Source organism: Micromesistius poutassou, assembly GCF_964030765.1.
Source record: "Micromesistius poutassou genome assembly, chromosome: 11".
Taxonomy (NCBI): domain Eukaryota; kingdom Metazoa; phylum Chordata; class Actinopteri; order Gadiformes; family Gadidae; genus Micromesistius; species Micromesistius poutassou.
In genome coordinates this window covers 1,082,465-1,101,994 of record NC_140281.1, presented here as the reverse complement: position 1 = coordinate 1,101,994, position 19,530 = coordinate 1,082,465, and the positions used below count along the sequence as shown (strand labels likewise).

At 44.4% G+C, this 19,530-nt stretch overlaps 1 protein-coding gene across 2 annotated transcripts in view; it reads right to left on the bottom strand.

Moving 5' to 3' along the window:
* Positions 1-7,481: 7,481 nt before the first annotated feature.
* rhobtb1 (Rho related BTB domain containing 1) overlaps positions 7,482-19,530 on the bottom strand; it is a 13,574-nt gene continuing 1,525 nt past the window's right edge. For both annotated transcript variants that reach the window (XM_084475359.1, XM_084475360.1), the window contains exons 2-14: positions 17,290-17,488; positions 16,736-16,839; positions 14,110-14,295; positions 13,259-13,445; positions 12,805-13,029; positions 12,457-12,600; positions 12,010-12,206; positions 11,443-11,651; positions 11,089-11,207; positions 10,320-10,470; positions 9,488-9,576; positions 8,460-8,565; positions 7,482-7,675 (exon numbers count right to left, since the gene is read on the bottom strand). In XM_084475359.1, the coding sequence (XP_084331485.1) occupies positions 7,506-7,675; positions 8,460-8,565; positions 9,488-9,576; positions 10,320-10,470; positions 11,089-11,207; positions 11,443-11,651; positions 12,010-12,206; positions 12,457-12,600; positions 12,805-13,029; positions 13,259-13,445; positions 14,110-14,295; positions 16,736-16,839; positions 17,290-17,472 (2,070 nt within the window). In that variant the 5' untranslated portion in view covers positions 17,473-17,488 and the 3' untranslated portion in view covers positions 7,482-7,505. The remainder of the gene's footprint in view (positions 7,676-8,459; positions 8,566-9,487; positions 9,577-10,319; positions 10,471-11,088; positions 11,208-11,442; positions 11,652-12,009; positions 12,207-12,456; positions 12,601-12,804; positions 13,030-13,258; positions 13,446-14,109; positions 14,296-16,735; positions 16,840-17,289; positions 17,489-19,530) is intronic.

The following is a 19,530-nucleotide window of genomic DNA, read 5'->3' as shown; positions in this document are numbered from 1 at the left end:
CGCCTCGTACCCACTGTACACGTCCGTCGACGGATCTCATTGACTTTACATGGGACGCTCCCGAAATGCATTGTGGGTCCGTCCGTCAAATCGGCTCCGTCTCTTGCGTCCAAAAGTTGAGAAAAGTTTAACTTTTCAGGCAGCGACGGATCCGTTGGCCAATCAGATCGCGTTATACGCACGTTATACGCAGATCGTGTTTCACCCCATGCGTCGGACACGCCCACTCTCTTCCGTCGACGGACGTGTACAGTGGGTACGAGGCGTAAGGACGCGCCCGTCTGTGGGCGTCAGGTCCCTGGACGTCACGTCTCTGCTTGGAGGGGCTGGATGCACGAAAACCGAAACACAGACATACTGTGTGTGGCTCATTGTTTAAATATGAGTTATTCCTTGGTTATTATGATATCGTTGTTATCATGCTCGTTTGAACAAAGGTGTCTCGAACAGCATTTAAAACAGGCGGTGAATCCACCAGGAGAGGACACTCAGGGCAATGCAGTCACACAGAACCTTTGCTCACAACGGACGACGTTGCACTATGCAGTGTCAGGATTGGCTGTTTAGGAACAGGTAGGGGTTAGAGGGCATCTCTCTTGAGGATGCCTACAAGTTGGGTGTGGACATTGGGAATTGAACCCAGTGCCTTTGTCTGCTGCTCAGTGATCGGTCCACATATAAAAATGAAGATAAACTAATATTTGGTGCTGTGTGGTCCCGGCATTTAGATTGTTTGTAAGAAATCAAAATGTATACTTGGGTCATTTCCAGTGGAGTAAATGAAGCTGAAGTTGTGGAAGGATTATGTATTTATTAATCATTTTCTGATCGTTTTTTTATTGTATTTACATATTTATAGAATTAGCTGTTTTGTCACCGATGGGTTAATTGAAGGCAGTTGCATACAATATGGCATTCACATTTTCTATCTTCATGGTGCCATTTTGTATGTGTGAAAGCCTTGTGGGTACAGTCTAACTAGGCCTGTATTATTACCGTTACAGTATTATAGGAAGGAATTCCTAACCTGACATGTAGAAATGTTTTGCAGCACTTTCTCCCAGAGGTATGCAAAACCATTACAGTTATGTGAACGGAAAATCTTAAATTAATAGTTTCCATTTTAATCACTTTCTTTTTTTCTATGCTTACCCTCCAGTAGTATGCAGCCAGAGTCTGGCTTTTTAGACAATCCCTTGGATCCTATATTACCTCCTATATTCTATGGAAATAACGTAGCATAGATAATATAACGTAAGCTTATTGCGATGCAACTGCTGTGTGAAAGATTGCTCCACAGTGATCATGTTTTAGATTCATGTTTTTATATTTCATGATCTGAAACCAGTCAACCAAAACTGAAAACTAGAAAAAAGAGTTTGACATTTCATTTATAATCTGTTTGTTCTAGCTTGTTTATCAGAAGGATTAGGATCTGCACTATAGATTGGATGCCTTAAAGTGTATGCTTTAGAATAGATTTGGCTTGTTTCTCGTGCCCAGTGTGGCAACACATGTTTCTCTACACTTTATTTACTTTAGTGGTGTGAACGGAGTATATATGTAGCATTCAAGTATGAGTCTGAGATGTATATGAGAAAACATGTTTCATATTGCTTAGTGAACGGTCTGTTTTATGAAGATTGAATTTAAAAAGTGTTACTTGAAACGTGTCAAAATGTTCCCTATGAGAAAGTGAAAAAACAATGACTGAGCACTATATCAATTATTGATCGGAAAACTGTCAAGAACTAATCAATACAACTATATTTTAATAATAGCTTCAACGAGAAATACCATCTCCTTTTTGTCAATTGTTTGTTTTTAATTTGTTATTGAAGTTAATATATTAAGGTGATAATTTGGAAACTTGAAGTAACTGTTGTGTTCAACATGGTCTACTGTTATTTTGTCATTAATTAATATTTAATACTGTAACTGTATGCTATCAGCAGCACCAAAGCCATTTATTAAAAAATGTAGCAAAGAAGCGAAAATACGTCCTGCAATGTTATTCATGTTATTTATGAGTATAATAATGTTAAGTATAATAATGTATAATAATGTTACAATTTAGGGTTTGAATAGCTGTACTGTGATCAAAACCTATTTTGAATATCTGAAAGTTTATATACTATAAAAATGGTCTACATTTTAGTCCTCATTTTACAACATTTAACTGAGATTTAACTCAATTTAACAATTCAATCACAAGTTTACATTGAAAATGTTTCGTCTCCATTTCATACATTTGTGTATATTTGTTTTATTAAATAAAGTATGAAGGCCTGTCAAAAATATGAGTTAATCTAATAAATAAATTTCATAATGACCCAGTTTGTTTATTTAGTTGTATATAATTATTTCGATTTTCATCAGATAATACATTTGTTCTACAAGGATTGTACATTAATACAACAACAACTCTCGCGAGGCATCTCAAAATGTCGAAGTATCGCCAACAAAAAAATCCCATAATGCATTCTGATGTCAAAGTTTTATCCTCTAACTATATCATACTGACAATACGCATTCTGACCGCCAGAGAGCAGCAAACGACCGTCTCACTCTTGAATAAATAATTTCTCAATGGACGAAGGGATGTCTTCAGCGAAGGCCTAGGAGATAATAGGTATGTTTAGTCTGTCTATATAAATATATTTGATGCAGCCAGAATGATAAGTTTAACTACAACAGTGCTAACACAACAGAACCACTGCCAGCACAGCACTATTTGTGCAGTGTTGTGAGTGCTAGTGTTGTAGTGATTATGAAGTTGTTTTCTCATGAAACTATGGCAATATATAAAGTAGCCTTCGTGATTATCTTTCACCCAGCTCCACATGCTTTGACCAAGCCTAGTAAGCAAACCTTTAGTTTCTTATTGTTGAGTTTCTTTATGCCAACGGTATTGCCAATGGTATTATTCTAAGCCAAAGATTACTCTCTCACACACACACATACACGCATACACACTGGGCTCTGTCACAAGTTAAGTTATGCAATGGGATTGCAGTCTGACCTCTCTTTATCGCTCTCTCTCCTTCTCCCTCTGTAAAAGTTATCGTCTATTTACTGGTTAACTCTTGATATTACATATTATAGATCTAGAAAAGGCCCATCAAGCCATATCAATATCAAAGTCATCATCAATTCATCATCATCATTATCAATCAAATATGGTTTCCTTAAACATTCCTCTAATGCGTAGGCTACATGTTATTACCATATGTTATGTCATCTTGGTATTCCGTTCTATCGTTTACTCTGCAAAAGAGACTTTTTTTATTTTGGCATACGAGTGCATCAATAACTGAATATATCTGAATGACACTTTTTGCAAAGCAATATACCAAAAATCCAAAATCACTGGACGCATTTTGTTCAAATCAAAGATTTATTTAACAGTGGATTAAAAAAAAAAGACATACATAAATGAATAGGCCGACATAAAACAACATTGATAAGGATAAGGACTGGCGGGATTAAAAGGCATTTATTTAATAACAGGAACTTAATGGAGACCGGCCATTTGGTGATATATGAGCTAACTTCTTCTCAAACTAAATTGACATAAAATGTGTCAACACATATCCAGTGCTGTGTGAATAGCGGTAGATGTGTTTGGGTCTGTATGGGTAGAAGGAGCGGTTTTACATTACTGCCCTTGTGTGAATACATGATGTGCACGTGTGTACTGTCAATGGGAGGGTACATACCAAGAACCACGGGTGATATCATCTACAGCCATCAAGTCGAGAACCAAGGACCATTAAAATATTCTCTGTGTCTACAATCTTACGCCCCACATTCAAATATCACGGGGGTGACCTCACTTCTATCCTACTAACGTGCACTTGTATTACCTACTAATGCAACACACTCTAATTTGTCCTGTTTCATTTTCGCCCTTTTTGGCAAAAATCGGCAAAAACCTTGTCTGACAGAAGGTTGAGTGACCCCCATGAACGTGACCGTTACAGCTTGTGGTTACAACACGTGTCACATCTATTGATTGCTTGATTAGAACACAAACCTAACTGGTGTAGTGCATACTGCAGTTGTTGATGATGTTTGGTTCAAATATCAAATCTGTAAGCCGGCGAGGGTGTTTTCAGTACAGAAGTGTGTTAGACGCAGACGGGGGTGCTAGACAGCAGCTGGTCTCATGTGTCCCCCGGGGCGGCCATATCAATTCTGATGCTTCCACTTCTTCAGCGTGTAACTATAGCCTTAAGCATATTATTAGTCACATTAATGTCTGCTAAAGACACCTTGAGGTCGGCGACTCGGCGCTGCTCGTTACAAGGACACACATTCAGACCTTCAGTTTTAGCCTCAATCAACTTGACCGATTGTATCAACCTGATGCACCTGCACAACATCGCGATAGACCTCTGAAAACAACACGATAACATATCTGTTATTTTTAGAGGGACCTAAAGATTGGACTTTCACGTTGTTCTGCTTCTTCGCCGGGCTGGTTTGTGAAGCTACAGTCTCCGTTAGCTCCTAAAAGCCAAAGACCGGTTGGAAAGTAGAATCAACCAACGTCTCATTTCATCCCCCCCCCCATATTGTCAGGAAAAGTGCTTCATACCAGTAAAATAACACTTCTAATGTCAATAGGTTGTTGACAGACTAGACAGAACTACAAATATGCAACAGCAAAGATGTCAGCTAGTAGCCTTAAAATGTAGAGAAGTTAATGACCATTCATTATATATATATATATATATATATATATATATATATATGATATATAATATGTAATAAGTATTTTATAAATAAACATTCTTTTTTAGAATTTATTTCTAGAATGATCGAAATAATGGACTCTCTTGTATATATATAGTATACAACATGTAACGCAACTGTGCTAACATTGAATCAAAACCCAACACATTGCATAGCAATGTATTACAGTTTCAATCATCGCATAACTTCCATAACAACAAGACGTAAACTTGAATTTGGCTTCACGGAGCGAGTCCAACACAGGGCTCGCTGTTCTTTCAACGGTCTTATTATAGCGTAGAGTAACATACACAAACCCACTATAAAGCCACACATCTAGAGCCAGCACGTACACATATAGCCTGCAAGCTGTCCAGTAGAAGGACCAATGTGCGAGTTTAAAGAGCAGTTCTGTCCAGAATACTGCGTCTGCCCTCCTTCCCTTCCCCTCCATCCATATAGCCGTCCTCCGACTGGTTAAAGATACACGTATGTTTCAGTTACATATACAGTATGTAACTGGTAAACATTACATTTAGTAGTAGTCATTTTGTAAGTTTATATGAAACTAAGATGAGTACTACGGTGAGCTATACAGATGGAAAGAAGAGATTTGTAAAGTTTGAGCTTTTAAAGCGTGCACTCACAGTAAGTATTTCCTATACGCTTATTGCAAATTAATAGTTAAGCTTTGCCTTTTTTTATTGATGCCATTTAAGTCTCGTGTAGCGTAATTAATAGTGTAAGATGTCATAGATGTGTGAACATGTGTGTGTGTGTGTGTGTGCGTGCGCATGTGTATGCATGTGTGAGTGTGTGTGCGTGCAGTGGAGGCACGTGCATCTCAGCAGTCGTGTCCACAGGCCGCTAGTGACCGTTGTGTTGTTATGTAGGCTGGGCCTGTTTTGAGTTAAACCCTGAACAGCTGATCCTGAGAGCTGCTAAGCCCTTCTACTGATAAACACAGCGTTGGAGGCGTGGCCCACCAGGCCTGGCCTCAAGAGTCTGCCCGTTTACGTTCTGTGTCTCTCTGCAGATCAGTCTGGAGTCAACAGTTCATGGCAAATAGTTCTTAAATCTTACCGAAAGCACCTTAAAGGCTATTGGATCAAGCCATGTGTTTATGGCCTGATTCTTTTTTTTAGGGTTGGCAAATAAAAAAACGTCTGAATTTACAGACCAAATTATTTACACAAAAAGTGTTGTAGAGAACTGCTTGCATATTGTGATGCTGATAAAGAGTATGTTCACAGTATAACATATAATGTCGAAACAAGCGCAAGCCTGAAGTATTTTGCCGTAGTTTCCACACATTTAGGAGTCAGTGGTGATTGTATCATCGGTGTCAAGTCTTCAATATGTGCAGCTAGCTCTGTGTTCATGCAGACTGTTGATTCCCTAAAGGTCACACAACGGGAGGGCTTAAATACTGATGTGAAAGGAATTCACTTCTTAGGTAGGAACTTCTACTTTTTCCAAGTGGTGACGTACTATGGGGTACTACAGGTTACTTTGTGTGATGGTACGATCGCGAGACGGATAGGTACTGTCCACACATCCCAAAACATGGACGAAACATCGGGAGAACCAGGGATGGTGTTTGGTGTGCAGCTACTAGAGACAATAGGCTCTGGTATAATACTAGAACAACTCCAGCAGTTATAACAACTCAAGGCTTCGTTATTCTAGAATGTTTGGTCAAGAAGCACCAAGATGGCCACCTTGAACTTATTCTACGGATCTGCAGATCACATGGTAGAAACCCTCCGGTAAGTACAATTCCGATGCTTGAACACAGCAACAACAGAAACCTGACTAAACCCAACCTGGGTTTGGCTTGGGAGATTCCTCTAGCGAGGAAGTATTAAATATTCCACAATCAACAGCAAAGTGAAGTTTTAAGAAAGCCACTAGTTAGTAATAAAAAAAAATTGAGTAGATCTTGAATTCAATTTTGTAGATCGTTTCACTCTAAATTGCCATTATCTACATACTTTGTTTTACAAAGTAGTAGGGGTGTAACGATACACAAAAGTCACGATTCGGTACGTACCTCGGGTTTTTTTTCGGTACAGCAGTTTTTATTATTTTATTTTTATTAAACAATTGGATTTTGATTTGATTTATTAAATTGTATCAAACAAATGCCTAACACAAATGAAAATACATAAAATACAATTGAGGATAAAAACACAATCAAGTCCAGGACTTATTTCCATTGTGGTCCTCAACACAAAACATCAGGACAAGACAAGACACTCACAGTGTCAGAGTGTCACAGAGTGTGTGATAATCAATAAAAACTTCAGTCCAAAAAAAATTTTTTTTTTTTTTTTGGTACGTACCGAAATGAAATGCGCATCGAACCGTTAGACCCGTACCGAAAAAAATCTGTACGAATGAGTGTATCGTTACACCCCTACAAAGTAGTTGTGCTTTTAACCAGGAGGGGAGTCATGGTGGCATGGTGGAGGGAGTGTTAAACTGTAATTTAGTTAGAAAGGCGAGAGGATCGGTCTCACAGTTTGAGTTTTGTTTTGCAGTTCTGTCCGCTGAAAATGTTTGGGTGCAACCATCTTTTGACCACTAAGGAAAGGATTTTATACCTGAACACATTACAGCAGGGAGGGAACCATGAGGGCCAGAATAGGAGAAACGTGGAGCTCAAAAACCAAAAAACACAGACACCCCTGTGCCACAACCCCCCCCCCCCCCCCCCACGACCATTTCCCTTTGACCCCGAAGGTACTTCCTGGTGCCAGCGTTAGTTAGGCCACGGTGGGCGAGGTGCTCCAGAAGCACCATCGGCGGCGGTGCTGGTGCTTGTTGGCCACCAGGTCTTCCTTCTCCCGCTCCTTCCGAGCTCGCTGGTAGTGATCCTCCTCCTTCAGGTACCACACGGGTGGCCAGCGGTGCCTCTCAAAGTACTGCTGGTTCTCTGGAGAACAGTGGCAGAAACCGTTTAGGTCCAAACGCACTCTGGGCTGGATGCTCGGGTCCAGGCAAAGTGTACAACCACATGTAGAAAATGTATAGGCCTAATAGGGGTGTAAATTGGAGCCTTCATTACGATTCGATACGATATCGATTTCTTAAGCCAACGATTCAATTATTTTCGATACGATATTCCCCATGATACAATTAGATTTGATTCGATACTCAATATTTTTTACATTATGTCTATTAATATAATAAATCTATGTCTATTAATATATAAATCAACAAAAAAAATAATAATTTGCCTTTTATTGAGAATACAGAAACAGTATTCTTTACACACTTTAATGCTTACTGTCCAGGTCTGTAAAAAAAAAAAAAAAAAAAAAAAAAATTATAATATATATATATTTGTAATAATCTATACTCTCGCGGACAAGATTCGATGCATCGAATCGTCGGCTGTATAATCGATTAATCAATACAAATCGATTCAAATTTACACCCCTAAGGCCTATTATTAGTATTTTACTTGAATGCAGTTTTTGGTTGTTGTGTTAGCAATATGCACTGGTTACACACAGAGCTCCTCATCCATTCCCTGGAGGGAGAGATCCCTTGTCTGGGATCCTCCTCAAGGTTTCTTTGTTAAGATTTAGAGTAGATTGATTTAGCTTAGGGTTAAGGGTTAAGGGGTGTCAAATAATGTGATCTGGTAAGCCGTTTGAGACTGATTTGGATAAGGGGATATACATTACAACTGACTTGACTTGAGGCGGACTTACCTTGGGACTTGGACTTGATCTCTTTGCGGTAGTTTGCGCACACGCTGTTGTAATGGGTGCATATGTGGTGTAAGCACCAGACCGCAAGTTGGTTTGCATTGTGAAACTGGAAAAAGAGACCGAAGAAATGTCAATGAAAAAAAAAAAAAAACACGCAAAGAAATTAATCTCAAGGTAACTCCAAAACCAAACCGGGCCCATCTCTGTAAAGACGTCACCGATGGCCGAGAGGCAGTAGAGCTGTCGTTGGAGGAGAATACAACAACACGTCTGAGCACAGACTCTGGGTCAGCCTCTGCAGGCGGTCGGAGGCTTAAAGCGTTAGTTCTAAAGCTGTGGAATAGGCGCGTTTCCAAAAGGCTGTCAGACAGCTGTCGTATGCCCTGTCGATTTGGACAGGGAACCATATAGGTAAACAAACACCATCATTCGCGTGGTATGTTGGATCAATTTGCAGGCAGCAGCATACCGGGGGGGGGGGGGGGGGGGGGGGGGGCGTGGGGGAAAAGTCTCGCAAGTTTGGTTTGGATTGAAGAGATCCTGTAGCATGGCTATTGCCAGGCCAAGCTCAATGGTAGATTGCACGTTGGTCTGGGGAGGCTGCTGTCATTTTCTTCAGCACAAGAGGCGTGATCAACGGGGCCTAGTTCACCTGACTTTGTACGCAATTGGCTGCTTGCCGTCGCTTCCCTGTCGTCATTGTGTTAAACCAGCCAATAGCACGCCAGAGGAGAAGCCAGCTTGGTGGTTGGCTCCCGCAAGAATGTATCGGAAGCAGAAAGAAATTTTCCCTGGGTTAACATGCCTATTTCAAGTACATCACGGTTTATAGCTCCATATCAGTGCAGAACTTGTAATCTTCATGTCTCAGTCCTCAAAGCTTATTCAAGGGGAGTAATGAATATTTAAACCTGGATGAATTCAGCCCCAGAGGCAACACGCGTCACCTCCGACAGGCTGGTCTTTCAGCATGGTTCCCAGACCAGCTTGAGATGGAAAGGAAAGGGGTTGTAAGACACGGAGCTTACCTGAGCCAGCTCAAGATAGGTGAGCACATCTCCATCGACATCCTGTCCTGCTCTGGCAGCCCTGCTCAGCTCAGTGACTGTGTATTGTTCTGGTGGACCACGATGGGAGGAAGGGAGGGAGGGAGAGACAGAGGGAGAGAGATAGAGAGCGAGAGAGAGAGAGAGAGAGAGAGAGAGGGGCAATGATTGAAGATTCAAATAAAGACACAAAATGCAAATGGAGGAAAGAGGAGTGAACACAAGAGATAAAATCCAAAAAAGAAAGAGAGAGAGAGAGCAGGAGAGGACAGAGGAGGAGTGAGATGAAGAGAGTGGAGGGAGTGAGGGAGGGAGGGGTCGGGTAGGGAAAGTGAGACAGAGATGGAAAGAGATGACGTCAGTTTTTTTTTCTCATACATTAATCATCAACCCGAGTGTTTCATAACCTCAGAAAGCAGGTGCACGCCCACACTCCAAAATGTAGGGACTGACAGTTGGACAGGTTGGAAACACACACACATACAAACACACACACACACACACACACACACACACACACACTGTGTGTTCATAGATTTAAAACGTTGCTTTTTGTTATTACATTTATTTTGTATCAAGATAGAAAATAGGTCAAAGAGGATAAAGGCTCAGAGTTGTTTGCGTCAGCTGTCGAAACTGAAGTCGAAACACGGTGATTCAGACTCAGGTCCCACGAGTCACTGAAACGGTTGCACACCTGCCATTTTGTCTGCGCGATTACTCCAACTGTCCTTTGTTTCGAGTCTATGGGGGGCCGTAGCTCATTCTTAGCGGTGACGTGCAGTCTGACAGCAGGGGACGGCCCGTAGTCTACCTGTGAGCGCCGTGAGTCGAGGAAGGCACAGTCTGTTGGCCAGGGCGGTGAGCTCCATGGGGTCCAGCTCCGGCCCGGGGGACAGGCTGTCTGTGTACAGGTACTCCAGCACCGCCTGCATGCACACGCGGCTAGTGTTCGGGAACACCACCTGAACACACACACACACACACACACACACGCACGCACACACACGGAGAGGATTGTACTTGCACACGGTCGGTCGTATACTTTTACACGGATATGGACGTACGTTTTGAGACACGGCACACCAAGGATGAGTTTTATGATCTTGCGATGAGATTTGTATTCAGGGAAAGTTTCAGGCAAAGGGTTTGAGAGCATAAAGACGCGATGACACAAACAATAAAACCTTAAACTGCTCTCCTCTCAGCCATGTTGCTGAGCCAACACAAGTCATTTCCATTCATTGGTTAGCTTGTTCTGCATCTTTCCAGTGGTATGGTTGTTTGTATATCCATCCATTCCGTTCACAAACAAATTGTTAAGCCGCCACCATACAACCTAAAAGGCTTTTTGGTGATTATTCTTCTTAACACACACACACACACACACACACAGGTCCACATTAACCTATACTGAACACCTGTGCTGAACATGATCAGCTCTTCATTTTATAAAACAACAATAAATCACAATCCTGAAGAAAACGGCTTACATAGCACCCTTAATGCTAAAACTAATGAAACGTCTGAAATGTACTACACATATATATATGAACTACTCTGAAAGTACAGAATGTTCCAACCTCATTGTTGCAGCTTTCCATGAAGGACCCTCCGAACAACACAGCCATCCAATCACAGCTCGCGATCAGCAAGGGCTTATGGGCACTGATGGTGCCGTCGTCCAATCGGAACGTGACATCTGTGAGCGGTTGGCCCAGAAAGAAACAATCAAACAGTCAAGGCATAAAGAAGAAATATATAGGGAAGCATTTAGTTTGTTGCATGTTCTCTTTGAGGTCTGTACAGCACTGTACGATTGCCTCCCTGAAAAGTGCTTTATAAATCAAATGTTCCATCCTCCTGTTTGTCATTTGGACTGAAACCTGGACTTGATCTCTTGACTCTGCGGTCTCCCAACGCCAGAACCAACAAACCTGTGAATGTGTTCTTGGTCAGGCACTCCTTGATGCGGTTGGCCTTGCGGACGTGGAACGCCTTGGTGATCTCTTGGTTCATGAAGGCCTCTTTGTTCATGATGTTCTCCACCATCATCCTCAGGTCAAACACCTCCAGGACCTCCGCGATCTGGGCTATCTTCATCAGGTCCCTCTCCTTCTCGTCCAGCTCCCCGGTGTACAGAAACCTGTTTGTGTGTGAAGAGCGTGGGGTGTTATGGGTGATTCAGAACGCTCGCTGTTGCCAGAGGTCTCATGTGTAACTTTATTCTTTGCCCAGAGATCCAGCAAACATCAACACCTCGTCATTCATCCACCGACCTTAAACGTGGTTGTTGTGTGGGTCGTCCATTAAGTTCCATTATCCAAACCCCTGACTTTACAGTAACTCTCTCAGCCATCCCGGCCGAATCGCAACCTCAATGCCGAAATGGCCGTTGATGGTGTTCTTCTAATGGCGTTTTAGGTGTGTCTGCAAAAAGGCCTAAGCTTTCCCAGTAGACACTATAAAAATGAGCCAAGTCAAACCAATGGATTACAACACACCTCAGCACGGCACTGAAGGGACCAAGCTGTATGGAATAGTCCATCTTGACAACGGTCATGGGGGCCAGCGTGTCTGTGACAGGGTTCGATATGTTCTCCTTGTGGATGCTGTAGAAGGCCTTGCTCCACGAGGCCAGGGACAGCTTGGTGCGCCGGTGCTTCCCGCTGAAACTCATCATCCGCAAGGTGCCGTCGCTCTGCAACAGAGGGACGTGTCCGTCACCGGTTAACAAAGCTGAAAACATGTGTGACCTTCAAGGACATTGGACCTTCAACATCACCGGCTGATCCATAAAAGAAAAGGGGGAAAAGTTGGACTCCAGGCTTACCTTGGAAGCCCGCAGTGATACTGCAGACCCCGGGCTTACCTTGGGAAGCACGCCTTGATACTGTCGACGCCAGGCTTACCTTGGAAGCCTGCAGTGATACTGCAGACCCCAGGCTTACCTTGGAAGCTCTCAGTGAGCAGGGGGACAGGTTGGGCAGCACGGCCACCTCCTCTTCCGTGTCCAGACTAAGCGTCCTCATGAGGTGGTCCCTGCTGTGTCTCTCTGTGACCACCAGACACTGGGACTCGTCCGAGAAGTCCATCTGAAACGGCCCGCAGGTTTTCATTCCGGTCTAAGTATACGGCAAGCAGGGTTATGTCACCCATCCAGAATTCATTGACTCTGCCTATCAGGTTGCACACATTTAGGACCATCCGTATTTTCTTTATTTCTATTCTTTTGATTTAATGCCATTGTCAAAACGGCAGGGTCTTCTTAAGGCATGCAATGCAATTCGTAAACACACCTGAAAGAGATCGTAGAATTTGGACGAGGACGTGGACAGGTAGATCTTGTGGGCAAAGAGCTGGGTGTGGTCTTGCAGGACAAACAGGACGTCGGCACACAGTGGGCTGTCCAGCAGGAGGCGGGCCCCCCGAGACCGGCTCCTGGGGACCACCTCTGGGATCTTGATGAGTGGGGGTGGGGCTTTTGGGGGGAGGAAGGGGGCCTGGAGGAGGGGCTTCTGGACCTGATACAAGGAAGGGCAAAGGGGGACAATCTCATTGATAATGCTCAATACCAAGTTGTCCAAAAACTTAGAAGTCTTTTGGGTTCTGGGTGAAGTTATCGTAAAAATGTAGAGACCAGAGTAACATAAGAACTGTTTATTTAAAAAAATAATGATAATGGAACTTAACTAAAAGTATTTTCAAACATTTTGTATTTTATAACATTTTGAAAGGTGTACGGTGACGTACCTTGCGCAGGTGAGACTTCCAGAACTGCAGGTGGCGCCGTGAGATGAGAGCGGCGCGTATAGCGTTGTCAAAGATGTCCTTGATGCCAAACTGGTCGAAGACGCTGGTCTCGTAGTAGGGGATCCCCAGCTCCTTGGCGACCTCCCGGCCACTTTCCGGAGGCAAGATGTCTCCTGGTTTAATTGGCCTATGAAGACAGACAGGGTCCAGGGCAAGCAATCAAATTATAAATGCCAATATTCTTTGTTTATTGCAGATTGTTTAATAGCAATTGTTACAACGGTAGCTCAGAAGGTAGAGCAAAGGGGAAGGTTGATGGTTCGATCCCCTGCCTCTCATAGTGTTGAAAGATGAGATGAGAGGCAAGACACCTAACCCTAACTGCTCCCGAACAGCTGGCTGTTTCCTTGCCGTCACTGACACTGCCGTCTGTGCATGAATGTGTGTATGATTGGTCGTATGAATGTGTGTATAAATCCATGACTATGAAGGCACTCATTCTAAAAATCCTTGAATGGCCACAATGGTCATAGAATGGATACATAAGTGCGTCCATTTACAATCAACCTCCTTTCTCAGTCTCAGTCTAGCAGTGCATCAAGTACAGCATCAAACCCTCCATGGAGAGTTCCATTCAAGAACACACCTGGGTTCTCTAATAGGAAGGTCTCATTGCTCGCGGCATAAAATGACACGTACGTCGTGTACACACCGTTTTCATTATCTAAATTGTATTTGGCCAGGAGTTCCAAAACGACCGAAAAAATCAGGCCATCATTAAGGATGCCCTGGAATCACAAGCGCCTCAGATCCAGTGTATCCTTGGCCTCTCGTTTTGTGATGTTGCGTACCTGGCCATTGGTCTTCTGGCCCGGTTCACAGCCTCTAGGTCGGCGTATCGCAGGTCCAGCTGGCAGCCCACCAGGATGACGGGGGTCCGCGGGCAGAAGTGCTTTATCTCCATGGACCACATGGTCTTGACGTGGTGCAGAGAGTGAGGGTTGGCTATGGAGAAGCAGAGCACCACCACATCTGACCTGGAATAGGACAGAGAGAGAGAGAGAGAGAGAGTGAGAGAGTGAGAGAGAGAGAGAGAGAGAGAGAGAGAGAGAGAGAGAGAGAGACGGAGAGCAAGAGAGAGAGAGAGACGGAGAGCAAGAGAGAGAGAGATACAGAGAGAGAGACAGAGAGAGAGAGAGAGACAGACAGAAGAGAGACAGAGAGAGACAGACAGAAGAGAGACAGACAGGAGAGAGAGAGATACAGAGACAGAAGAGAGACAGAGACAGAAGAGCGACAGAGACAGACAGAAGAGAGACAGAGAGAGAGAGACAGAGAGAGATGCAGAGAGAGACAGACAGACAGAAGAGAGACCGAGAGAGAGCGATACAGAGAGAGAGAGACAGAGAGAGAGAGACAGAGAGAGATACAGAGAGAGACAGACAGACAGAAGAGAGACAGAGAGAGAGATACAGAGAGAGAGAGACAGAGAGAGAGAGAGACAGAGAGAAGAGAGTGTGATAAGAAGTGTGACCTGTAAGCTAGCACTTACTATTTCTAGAACTGCATATAGACTGATGAAATATGATGAAATATGATGAAATATGCTGTGCATTAAGGATTCTCTCCAAATTACCAGGACCTAATTTAGCCGGGTATTGGCAAGTGAGTAAGAGGAGGACAATGGGATAAATATGACAGCTAAAGATATAATATATAGATATAACATGCATACATATGATGTTTGTATGTTTATCTGTGTGTGTGTATGTGTGTGTGTGTTGCCTGTGTGTCTGGCAGTGGCCATGCATGCGCGCGCGTGTGCGCGTACTGTGTGAAAGTGCAAGACTGCTTCAATTATTTTTTTTAATCTACCGTTCATAATTGATTTGTTTCAGGTTAACAGCACAACCCTTTACAATGATTACATTCCCGAAACAGTATGAAGTTGAAGATAAGATACATTTTAAAACGTATCATCCACCAAAGTGTCAATATTGACACCCAAGCTAGGAACACAACAACCATCTGAAATGCGACGAGCGCGCCGGACAGAGAGGTGAGCAGGATGAAGGGACAGCCGAGCAGAAGTCCCTTCATCATGGCCCTGCAGACAGACAGATGTGCATCAGAGCGCGCCCAGAGCCATCGATCACGTCTCAACGCCGGGATTGCGAGGAAAGTGTTACACTCTAAACCCGAGTGCGCTCGATCGCTCAGTCACAACAACCCGTGTCTTTGTGGATAACCTTCCTGAAACTGTATTTAGTTTAGCCGTTCAAAGGCTAAAGCATAACGTGAAAGGTGATAAACACAACAACGTGCAAGACGGAGGTGACTCAACTCCAAGTTTCTGGGCGTCACCGATATCTGCATTTCTATCGATAGATCTGGCATCGACTCTTTTTAACCTTGGCCATCGGACCGACATTAAAGCTGAGTGGCTTTGGTCCAGTCTCTGCCAGAAGGCATTAGGGAGTCTGAACGCTGTGTTACGTAACGCTAATACTGTGCGGCAAATGTACAGAGGTCTGAAGGGGAAACGTGGGTTTGGATTACGGTCAACTGACAAGTTCTGTTAAATCACAATCACACTTTTCCCTCTATGGTTGTAGGCTCTCTCTTGGCTGGCAAGAAGTCAAAAAGTTGTTTTAACGTCTAAGGGGTATTCATGGATATGGAGATGTTGTAGAAGGTTCGGTTTTACGGTATTCCACAGGCCTACAAGAACAATGTTTTTTTTTGTCTTGTGCCGGGAAGTCTTTCACAGGACGGTCACTCTGGAGCTCTGCTGACACGGGCGGGATGGTTGCGCAGGTGACCCCAGAGAGTAGCGGTAAGAGGCTGAGGGAGGACAGGAAACAGGGCCAACTAGTCACTTAGCAAGGAGTAAACAAGGAAGAAACGGGACGGGCAAGAATTTATGTCCTCGCAGAAGCAGCTCCACTGCGCCGGCCTGAGAGAATGTAGGTTGTGCTCCTGCACGTGAGCCAGTAAACGGAGCAGAGAGGCGTTTTTAAGACGGGGGCTTTGAGATTGTTTGCGGAGAGTTCTGGGAAAGTCAAATCGGATTCTCACGAAAACACTTTTTCGAAAACACAAGTTTGGCAATGTGATGTTTTTGATTTCTGTATTTATGTAGGTTGGCGCCTCTGGTGAGGCTTTTGGAGGCTTGGCTGACCGCAGCACTCAATCAGAGGGGGGAGATGGCCTTAAGTACCCTAAAAGTAGAACGCAAGACTGAGAGGCTTGCAGTAGCAGTGGGAGGCAGAAAGCCAAGAGTACATCTCCATAATGTCCTGCAGTATGTGTTCACTGAACGCTGAAGCCTGCGCTAACAGCATGATGGTGTTGCGGGGTCTGAGGCAAGGCTATAGGCACCCTTCCTGTGTTATTTGATGCCTCTGAGAAGATGGACAATCGAAAAACATAAAGTACACACAATCACACATCCATACAAACCACCGTGTGTCCTACCGGCCGTAAGCAAAGCGCCTGTCTTTGTGGTGATCTCCGAACGTGTCCCACAGCCGTAGAGAAACGCTGACCTCGTCCACCACATCTCGGGACCGCTCGAGGACCTGGGGGGGGGGGGGGGGGGGGAAACCATCACAGACGCACACTATGACCTCCAGTACGTAATAGTGGAGTCATCGTGGATTCAGCGTCAGAACCAGACAGACGACGGGTGAGATGACTCAATTATAGATCAACCTGGTCAGTCAATCTTTCTAAAGACTGAAGTATTCCCACCCACCACCTCACCCATGACTGGCTTGTCGTCCATTAGCGCTGACACAGAGTATGATTATTTCGACCACTTCATATATATATATATATATATATATATATTTATAGACCCAGATTGTACATCAACGGATAAACATGAAGAGACAATGACGATGTCTCTGCACACTTGTAACCGACAGCTCCACAGGGTCACAGAGTCTCCTCCTCCAACCGGTAGGGGCGGACCGACACCACACCACCACTGCCGCCCGTTCCTCTGAAGCCCACGTGTGCGTCAGTACCTCCTGGCAGACCCGGTACTGGTCGATGGCCCAGACGGTGGGGACGTGCGTGGCCAGGAGCTGGTACTGGGTGAGGGTGGTGTTGCAGGCCCGGGCGCAGATGAGCCGGGTCTTGCCCACGGCGTTGTCCCCCACCACCACGCACTTGATGGTCTCCACGTTGGGTCGCTCGTAGTCCATCATCCACCTCGACGGGACACTTCAGGGGGGGGGGGGGGGGCGTAGAGGCAGCAGTTAGCATTGGGCTCGAATGACGACGGGCGATGTATTACATGTACGGAGATATATTAAGAAGCCTAGGTCAACCGCATCACTGAAACATCACAGGCCCACTATTATCATTATCATTTTATAATTATTATCTATTATTAAGTACACTCTCTGTTATCCATAGAAATGACCACAGTCTATCTAAGCACTGGAATATGACGTTATGACGGTTTCAGAGTGCGTGCGTAATCGCTTTTATGCCATTATAATTTGTGTGGATACTCGTAACGCACCAAAATCCCAATCATTGATTCTGTGTGTTGGGCGTATCGATGTATTTGCTCCCCTTAAATAGCCCCGTGCCAGGAAGCCATTATTTGAAAGCTGTTATCTTATTCTTGTGCTACACGGCTCTGATTACATGGACACATGGATCACATTAACAAGGTTTTTATCTGTCACACGCGGCCACACGGACAAGTCTTTTTTTTCTATTCTTTGTATTTGCTACTGCAACGTCTGTGCAACTAAGGGCCACACTAACATGCACAAAACATCATTGACTCAGCGATACTGCAGATGGTTGTGAAGTCTTTACAGAGGAGCCTTAAGCCATACTGTGTTCTAGCATGCAGTCGTTATAGTGGCATGACCTGCATGATGGAAGGTCCATAAGGACCACTTCAACTGCTGAAGGGTCTTTCAGCCATTGGTGCACCACTCGTTATTATCCCGGAGCTGCAATCAGCGAGTTATGCTCAGCCGGCTTTGTTTTGATCAAATCGTGTTTTGATTCAGTCTCGTGTTTCTCACGTATTTTGTTTGGCCAATGCACGAGAAGCAAGAGACTCGATCAAAACACATACGTATTCAAAACCCAGTCGAGCTGATTGCAGCTTTGAAGGAAGGGGTACTTGCTGTGCTGACATACATCTTATCATGTCCCATCTTTCACACTTATTGTCTACTTATTGTCTGTCCCGTGTCATTATCTTCCCTGTGAACCATAAACCCTTTGAACTGTCCTACCTACTGCAGGGCACTGCTAACAACTACTCTATCTTTACGCTGATGGTGACAAATAACAGCCATTTAACTTGATTCACCGGGGCCAAAGGCAGACATCTGTAGGTTAATGCCTTGATTTTGATCGCATATCAACCAGAGCCAGCTCATTTGTATGACACCTGTGTTTACACCTGCTTATTACCCAAATCCAGATGGTCGACAACCAAAAAATACAGACGATGCCGTCTGTGAAGCAGAACTCCCTTGTCCCGGCGAGGTCGTTCTCCCAGCGCCGCGGTCACCTTGGTCTGTCTTATCTCTGCTGTCTGTGTGACGCAACGTCACCGTATGCTGACTAACCGCCCGTCTGTCTGTCCTGCCCTCCCTGGGCCCGAATTAGCCCCCTGTTAGATCTGAGGCCTGCCGACCAACTGGCCCATGCAGGCACTCCCACCGCAAACACCCACTCCTGGTCCCTCGCCGCTGCGCCTTCTAAAGGAGTACTACTGACGTAACACCCAAAGCACCGCTGTGCACGAGGAAGGCAACAACAGGGGAGAGCAAAACAATAAAAAAGATAATGTAAATACTAGAAGCATTACAGAATACAAAGGAAAATATGAATTTAACCATGAGTTAAACCAAAACAGTAAAGGTAAATGGACTGCATTTATCCAATAGCGCAATACGTTATCGCCTGACATTCACCCATTCGTGCACACATTCACACATCGACGGCGGAGTCGACAGCCAGCTCGTCGGGAGCAGTTAGGGATAGGTGCCTTGCTCAGTGACACTTCGACACTCGACTAGGAGGAGCCGGGGATCGAACTAGCAACCTTGCGGTTACCAGCCAACCCGCTCTACCTCCTGCGCTACTGCCACCCTCTCAAAAGTCAGTACAGCCTGATCAAGATGTCCATCAACACTCTGGCAAGCACACAACACGCTGTCTCAAATGGCCTCTACACTTTTGCAATGGATATGGTTGGCTGAAACAGCACCATGGAGACCACCACTGCA